This window comes from Octopus bimaculoides, chromosome 25, assembly GCF_001194135.2.
Source record: "Octopus bimaculoides isolate UCB-OBI-ISO-001 chromosome 25, ASM119413v2, whole genome shotgun sequence".
NCBI lineage: Eukaryota > Metazoa > Mollusca > Cephalopoda > Octopoda > Octopodidae > Octopus > Octopus bimaculoides.
Genome location: NC_069005.1, coordinates 28,832,760 through 28,841,574, shown reverse-complemented (window position 1 = coordinate 28,841,574; position 8,815 = coordinate 28,832,760). Strand labels below are relative to the sequence as shown.

The window sequence follows — 8,815 nt, the reverse complement described above, 5'->3', positions numbered from 1 at the left end:
AATGTGGTGCATAAATTGTCAAGTAAATGAGACGCATCTTTGCCTCCACTGATTCACTTGCAAAGTGTTGAGTAAAATTATTTCGTTGCAGACCTCCTTTGAGTCTTTTTATTATCACTGCGACGCACATAGTCCCCAGTTGGTAACATTGATTTCAAGGCCTTCCCAGATGAGAGACTGGCATTCCACTTAATGTCTATGTTCCATGCTGGCATGGATTGGAGAGTTATTAATATAGAAATATGGTATCGTAGCTACTAACAGTTGAGGGTTGCGTAGTGTAGACAGCTTTTTTAGATTTCATTATTCTCTTTAACCCTGGCAAAGCCGGGTATTTCTGCTAGTATATAAATAAATAATGTGCCCTTTTAAAGCCTAGCCAGGCTCATGAGCCTGGTTTCCCGGTTTCAATGGCGTATGTGTTCCCCAGCTGGATCTCTAGTGAGACTTTTCTTGATGTACCCAAAGAGACCCAGAATGTGTCAAAACATGTGTTGTACCCAATAAAATCTATTACTTTTTCCATCTATTTTATTAATACTATATATATATATATATATATATAATATGATTACTATGATTGACCGTTGACTGAACACTATTCAATTTTTTTTTCTCCGTGTTTTTCTCCTTGTCTCCGTATTCTTTCTGTTGAAGAGCGTAGCTCGAAACGTTAAAGACTTTCCGTATTCCCGAGCGTCAAATTAATACATCCTTTTGTTGTTTACACCACCTGTCCTCGTCTGTTGTTGTTTTTTCGTACATTCTCCCATATATATATATATAGATATATAGATAGATAGATAGATAAAACTTACTTGGAAGAGGATGCGTGGTGTTCAATCATATAATAATATAAATAATATCATCATCATCATCGTTGTTTAACATCCGCTTTCCATGCTAGCATGGGTTGGACGATTTGACTGAGGACTGATGGACCAGGAGGTGACACCAGGCTCCAATCTGATTTGGCAGAGTTTCTACTGCTGGATGCCCTTCCTAACAACTCGGAGAGTGTAGTGGGTGCTTTTACGTGCTACCGGCACGAGGGCCAGTCAGGCGGGTACTGGCAACGGCCACGCTCGAAATGGTGTATTTTATGTGCCACCTGCACAAGGGCCAGTCCAGGGGCACTAGCAACGATCTCGCTCGGATGTCTTACTGGCAAAGGCCACGCTCGAAATGGTGTATTACGTGTCACCTGCACAGGAGCAAGTGCATCGGCACTGGCAACGATCTCGCTCGAATGTTTATGCATATATACATACGTATATGTACATACTTACATCTATACATATATATATATATGCATATGTGTGCACATAGATGTATGCATGAATGGTTGAGTCTCCTTGTCTTGACATCGCACAATAGTTATTAAAGAAACCTCATTGTCACCATACAAACTGCGTTCCTTGTTTCCAGTTTTTCAGTCTTTCATAAGAGTAAATATCACTGTGCTTAGAAAGAGGTGGGGGCTGGGAACGAGAAGGGCATCTGCCTGTAGAAAATCTGCCTCAGCAAATTCCATCAGACCCATGCAAGAATGGAGAAGTGGACAATAAACCAATGAGGATGACTGTCATTGTCTTAATGGAACACTGTGTAACTTTGTAGAGCAGTCAATTTTGATTGGTCGTTAACAATTGCTATGTTATGCAAGGGGATGGTGTACAAACTTGTGTACACACAAAGAAAAGGAAAAAAAGTCTCAAATGTCAGTTACTTTTGGACAAAATTTTTCATAGAAGTTGTTGTTTGTTGAGAAAAGACATCATTTAAACAATCCTAAACTGATATCTCAGGATTTTGGCATGTTTGATATCTTGTTGTAAACATAACAGTATTTCAGTCAAAACTCAAGCATATGAATAATTAAATCTGTACTATGATAAAGTATGACTAACGGGGTGGGGGTGGGCGGAGAGAGAACAATGTTTTTGCTACAAACTGACATTTGACACCAATAGACTAACCTCGTCCTGGTTGTTTTAAGCAGAAATCAGCTGAAGCCCAAAGAAACAGGCTGAAAATTCAAAGTCCAGAAAGAACCAATGAGAAGCTACCATATTAAAATGTGTAGATTGTAAGTAGGTCAGTGTATAGTTATATAAGACGCAGATGATAAATAAACTTATAATTGAAGAAACTGACTGTTGAATAATCTAATAACTGCCACAGAGAAATAAATATGTAAGAAATGACTGTCGTTGATGATGCGAAGAACCTTGTTGCTAGATATTTCTTTGTTTTAATGTTCACTTTTTCATGATTGCTTGAGTCAGAAACTACTCAATGAGGCAGAATTTTGACTGGCTGGATGCCCTTCCTGTCATCAAATCTTACCTGTTCTCAGATATGTTTTTTTTATGGAATATGTTTTTTTTATGGAATATTGGAACCAAAGAACATCAAATGCATGGTAGTGACACTTACTTATAACTACCATACAATGTCAAAACAAGAAGACCAAAATGCACACACATACATACATATGCATTTGGTGATGTACAGCCAACCAGCTCACCATCTGTGCAGCCAACCAGTCAGTTAATGAACCAGCTAACCAGTGAACAGACAACGCACCAATCACACACACACACACATACACACAAGCATATATATATAATGGGCTTTCAGTTTCCATCTACTAAATCTACAATCTACTCATAAGGCTTTTGTTTGGTCTAGGGCTGTAATAAAAGACCTTTATCAAGTTTCCATACAGTGGGACTGAACCCAAAATTGTGCTGTTGGGAAGTAAGCTTCTTAACCACACAGCCATGCTTGTACCTACATAAGCTTTAATATTTATCCTTTGAGCAAGGTAGTGAGCTGGCAGAAACGTTAGCAAGCCGGGTGAAATGCTTAGAAGTATTTCATCTGTCTAGTACTATATGTATATGTATGTATATTAATCAACACTGGAGAGGACAAATGGTTAAGTCAACCACTGTGAGATGTGAATACATGACAAAACTCTATTCTCCAGGGCAACAAAGAGGTGTGGGTTCAAGTCCTATGTGTACAGGAAAACCTGTTTTTTTTGTTTTTTTTTCTGTTGAAAACTATTTTGAACTAGTTTTAGTGTAATATTTTATTTCTGCCAAATTGAGAATTCTTACAATTTTTTTTTTTTTTTTACTTTCTTTGTTTTCTTCTTCAGGTTACTTCCTCCATGATATTGTAGATATGGTCGTAAATGACTGGTCCCGAAAATCTTTAGAGCTTTTAATCCATCATGTTGTGGTAAGTAATTTAATATCACCGGACAAAAAAAAAAAATGCTGTTTGATTTATGCTAGTGGCATTGAAAAGATTTGAACCAAGTTACTGCCATTTCTTTTATTACATCACATACAAACCCACCTGCCTGAAAAGACATACCTGTACACATGCATGAATGAATGTAAATCAGAACAATCAGGCTGTGTGTGAGCTGATTATTATCCAATAAGATGATGCAAATATAACACACACACACGCACACATACACACACTTTCATGCACACACATAGGCGCAGGAGTGGCTGTGTGGTAAGTAGCTTGCTTACCAACCACATGGTTCTGGGTTCAGTCCCACTGCGTGGCACCTTGGGCAAGTGTCTTCTACTATAGCCCTCGGGCCGACCAAAGCCTTGTGAGTGGATTTGGTAGACGGAAACTGAAAGAAGCCCGTCGTATATATGTATATACATATATATATGTATGTGTGTGTGTGTGTCTGTGTTTGTCCCCCCAACATCGCTTGGCAACCGATGCTGGTGTGTTTACGTCCCCGTAACTTAGCGGTTCAGCAAAAGAGACTGATAGAATAAGTACCAGGCTTACAAAGAATAAGTCCTGGGGTCGATTTGCTCGACTAAAGGTGGTGCTCCAGCATGGCCGCAGTCAAATGACTGAAACAAGTAAAAGAGTAATACACACGCATGCGCGTGCGCACGCACACACACACGCACACAACTGACTTCCTGTAGATTTTGTCTATGCCAGAAGACATTATTCAGCCTAAGGCATTTGTCTGAAACTGCAGTTGCAAAGCAAAATTCTTAACCGTACAATCATGCTTATATGTATCACTTAAAATTATTTCTTTATTTCTTTTTCAGATTCTAATTGCTTTCTCATTCCCTGTTCTAACATACAAAAGCGTCGGCTACATGCTTGTGGCGCTTCTAGTTGAGATCAACTCCATCTTTCTTCACTTCCGCCAGTTACTGACGATACATAAAGTTGATAAGAAATCATCATTATACAGACTTACCAGCCTTCTTAATTTAGGTGAGTGTCTCAAAAAAAGAATTTAGTAAAACAACCTAGTTATCATTAAGCTAGTGTTAGGAACATAATTTGTGACTAAGGTTTGGTGGAAGATTTTAATTCAAAACTTTTGAAAACAAGAATTTGTACGACAGAACCAGAAGCGGTTTCAACCGGGTTGGTATCAAAAGGGTTAAAAATATCATGGTGATGCTAACCCTTTTGTTACCATATTTCTGTTGAAATGCTCTGTGTTTCTTTCAGTTAATTTTAAATATAACAAAGAATTTAGTAAAATAATTTCGTTATCATTAAGCTAGAGTTAAGAACATAAATTGTCACTAAGGTTTGCTGGAAGATTTTAATTCAAAACTTACGCAAACAAGACATTTCTGCTACAGAATCAGAGCCGGTTTCAGCCAGGTTGGTAACGAAAGGGTTAAACACATGCACCATATATTTGGTCTTCACTTCAGCTTTGTAACTGGTAGTCCACTCACGAGTGGCTCACTGCCAACAGTCATGGTGTTTGTACACAGTTGTGGATAAAACATGAAATTTTATACTCACTCAGGGAGAACACACCCACAGGAAAGAGTTACAATAAAATTCTGTGGGTAGGAGGAGAGGTGGTGGTGGCAGCAGCACCATCAGTGGTAGTAGTAGTAATGCAAACAGTGGTAGTGATGGTAGCAGTGGGTTTAGGGTAGTGGTTGTGCCTACATGTGTGTATGTGTGTATATATACATTCATAGATGTATTACATACACACAAACATACACACACTGATGCATTATTGTTGAGGGTATGTTGCTTGAAATATTTTAATTTTTGTTTTGTCTTTTTTCTTAATCCTGCATTCCTCCCCCCCCCCCAACACACACACACACATATGCTCTTCGTACATCTTAGTAATTCACTCACTACTACTTTGTTGGCAAATATACTTTCCTGACAAGATTTAATAGCACTGAAACATTTCTGAAGTTGTCTCCCTTTACCAAGTGAATTGATAAAAGTGATATTAGTCATTGAAATTATTTCGTCTACTTCCTGCATAATTATTTGCAATTGGAATTTGTTATACTCTGCATTGGCAGGTCAGTTAGTCATTTATAGGTGCAGGCTTGGCTGTGTGCAAAGCAGCTTACTTCTCAGCCACATAATTTCAGGTTCAGATCCACTGTGTGGTGCCTTGGGTAAGAAGCCTGCCGTATATATATATATATATATATATATATATATATATATGTATTATCAAAAAATATGGCAAAAAATCATATATTAATTAATATCGATTAATTACCAGGAAGCTAGCACATTTAAAGAATCAAAGAGATTCAGAAACAGTATCTGCAATCTCAGGGGATTAAAGTACGTTTTTATATATGACGTTGACCACTAACGTGGACATTCAATGTGCTACACATTAGTGGTCAACGTCATATATAAAAATATATATATATATATGTATGTATATACCATACTGCACCACTGAAATCTACAAGTCTAACATCGATATATATATACATATATATATTTTGAAACATGTGTAGGAATTAAAGGAACTTATTGACATGCGTTTTGCTCCATTTATTATTATTATCCATATCTTCTCAAAATGCATCACTTTAACTTGGTATCTCTACCTGTAAAACGGCTGTGACATCTTGTTTTTTAGTGTAATTTTGCTACCTCTGGTAACTAGTAACATATTTACATTATCAAAGGTTTTAATAACTGAGATAATAGTAATATATACATAAACTAATATATATATATATATATACACAACACAATATTAACATTAAACCTCTCAGTTTTAATTATTAAAAAAAAAAGAGGAAAAAAAACCCATTTGTTAATGTCATTTTATTTTTATGCTATTGTTTTTCTCTATTTCAGGTACGTTCATCATATTCCGTATCGCAGCGCTGTGCTGGATGACTCGGTGGATTGTCATCAACAAAGCCCAAGTGCCATTCTTCTTTTATGTACTTGCAAACATCGGCCTAACCACAACCACCGTGATGAACATTATCCTCTTCTATCGTTGTCTCAAAAGTGATTTTATTTGCCATGCCAATACATCCACCACAAATGTGAAGCTCGAATAGAGATGCAGCTTCTTGCACAAAAATGATGATATATTGTTGTTGCTAACATTATCATCATCATCATCATCATCATCATTATTATTATTATTATTCCACCAAGGCCGATTTTGCCTTTCATCCTTTCGGGGTCGATAAAATAAGTACCAGTCGAGCACTGGGGGCAATGTAATCGACTTAGCTCCTCCCCTGAAATTGCTGGCCTTGTGCCAAAATTTGAAACCAATATCATCATCATCATAACCTTTATTATTATTATTATTATTATTATTATTATCTGCAATTTGGCAGAATTGTTACTGCACCAGAAAAAAAAAGAAACTTGCTTAACACTCTGATTTCAAACCCTGCCAACATCAGTTTGCCTTTTACCCTTTCAGGGTCTATGAAATAAGTAATAGTTGAGCACCAGGCCCTGTCTAATTGACTTACTTCTCCCCTCAAAATTACAGGCCTTGTGTCAAAGTTAGAAAGAATTATTATTACCCTTCAGGGCTGATAAAATAAGGTACCAGTCATATACTGGGGTTCGTGGTATCAACTATTCCTTCCATTCCTGAAAATTGCCGGTATTGTACCGAAATAAGAAACCTTTATCATTATTATTAAGTTGGTAGAATCATTGGTAACAAGCTGGTAGAATCATTAGCAAGTTCGACAAAATGCTTCGTTGGCGTTTCTTCTGACTCTTTATGTTCTGGGTTCCAATTCCACCGAGATCAACATTGTCTTTCATCCTTTTAGGGTCATTGTAATCAACTTGCCTGCAGCTCAACATTTCTGGCCTCATGCAAAAATTAGAAAAAATTACTATTATTATTTTTATTATTATTATTATTATTATTAGGCAATGAGCTGGCACAATCGTTAGCATGTCGGCCGAAATGCTTAGCGGTATTTCGTCTGCCGCTACGTTCTGAGTTCAATTTCCACCAAGGTCGACTTTGCCTTTCATCCTTTCGGGGTTGATAAATTAAGTACCATTTACGCACTGGGGTCGATGTAATCAACTTAATCCCATTATTTGTCCCCTCTATGTTTAGCCCCCTGTGGGCAATAAAAAATAAATTATTATTATTATTATTATTATTATTATTATTAAGGCAGTGGGCTAGCAGAATAGTTATCAGGCCAGGTGAAATGCTTAGTGGTATTTCATCTGTCTTTATGTTCTGAGTTCAAATTCTACCGAGGTCAACTTTGTCTTTCATCCTTTCAGGATGAAACTAATTACCAGTGTAATCGACTAGGCCCCTCCCCACCCCCAAATTTCTGGCCTTGTGCCTTTAGTAGAAAGGATTATTGTTATTATTATTATTATTATCATTATTATTATTTTCAAATTCTTTGCTTTTCATCTTTTTGGGATCAATAAAATAAGTACCAACTGAGTACTGGGGTCAATATAATCAACTAATTCCATCTGCCAAAATTTCAGGCCTTGTGCCTTTAGCAGAAAAGATTATTGTTATTATTATAATTATCATCATCATCATCATCATCATCATCATTATTATTATTATTATTATTATTATTATTCAAATCTTGCCAAGATCATCTTTGCCTTTTGTCCTCGCAAGCTCAAGAAAATAAGTACCAGTCAAATATTGGGGCTGATTTAATCAACTCTACCCACTCCCTAATTTTTTGCATAGCTGGTAGAGCATTGGAAAAAAGTGCATTGTGATATTTCTTCCAACTCTTTTATCTTCTGAATTCAACTTCTGCCAAGGGCAGTATTGTTGTCCGTAGCATTGACTATTTCTCCCCCTCCCCTCAAAATTGCTGGCTTTGTGGCTAAATCAAATGCCAATATTATTTAAAGGTAGCAAGCAAGCTGGCAGAGTTGGTTGATAGTGTTAGAGTTGCAGTATTTGTTCTGTTTTTTTTTTTTTACCTTCTGAGATTCAATTCCCACTGGGGTTGGCTTTGATTTTTACCCCTCAAGTGTCAATAAAATAAATTACCAATCAAGGACTGATGTTGGTAGTATCGACCAACTTGCTCCCTTCAAAATTGCTAGCCTTGTGCCTAAGTTATACTTTGCCTTCCATTCTTTCAGGGTCAATAAAATAATCACCAATCAAGTACTGCGGGGTTGATATAATCAACTTCCACCTTCCTTCAGAAACTGTTGGCTCTATGCCAAAATTTCAAACCTTTATTATTATTATTATTATTATTATTATTATTAAAGCAACAAGCTGGCAGAATCATTAGCACACTGAACAAGAAGATACTTAGTGGCATTTCATCCATCATTACATTCCAAGTTCAAATTCTGCCGAGGTCAGCTTTACCTTTCATCCTTTCAGGGGTCAATAAATTAAGTACCAGTTGAGTACCCAGGGGTCAGTGTAATCAACTTATCCCTCCCACTAAATTTCAGGCCTTGTGCCTTTAGTAGTAAGGATTATTATTATTATTATTGTTATTAA

General features: G+C 36.8%; 1 protein-coding gene across 1 annotated transcript in view; it reads left to right on the top strand.

Moving 5' to 3' along the window:
- LOC106874898 (TLC domain-containing protein 2) overlaps window positions 1-7,768 on the top strand; it is a 30,749-nt gene extending 22,981 nt beyond the window's left edge. The window contains exons 3-5 of the mRNA XM_014922809.2: window positions 3,170-3,252; window positions 4,113-4,284; window positions 6,169-7,768. Of these exons, the coding sequence (XP_014778295.1) occupies window positions 3,170-3,252; window positions 4,113-4,284; window positions 6,169-6,380 (467 nt within the window). The 3' untranslated portion in view covers window positions 6,381-7,768. The remainder of the gene's footprint in view (window positions 1-3,169; window positions 3,253-4,112; window positions 4,285-6,168) is intronic.
- Window positions 7,769-8,815: the final 1,047 nt, after the last annotated feature.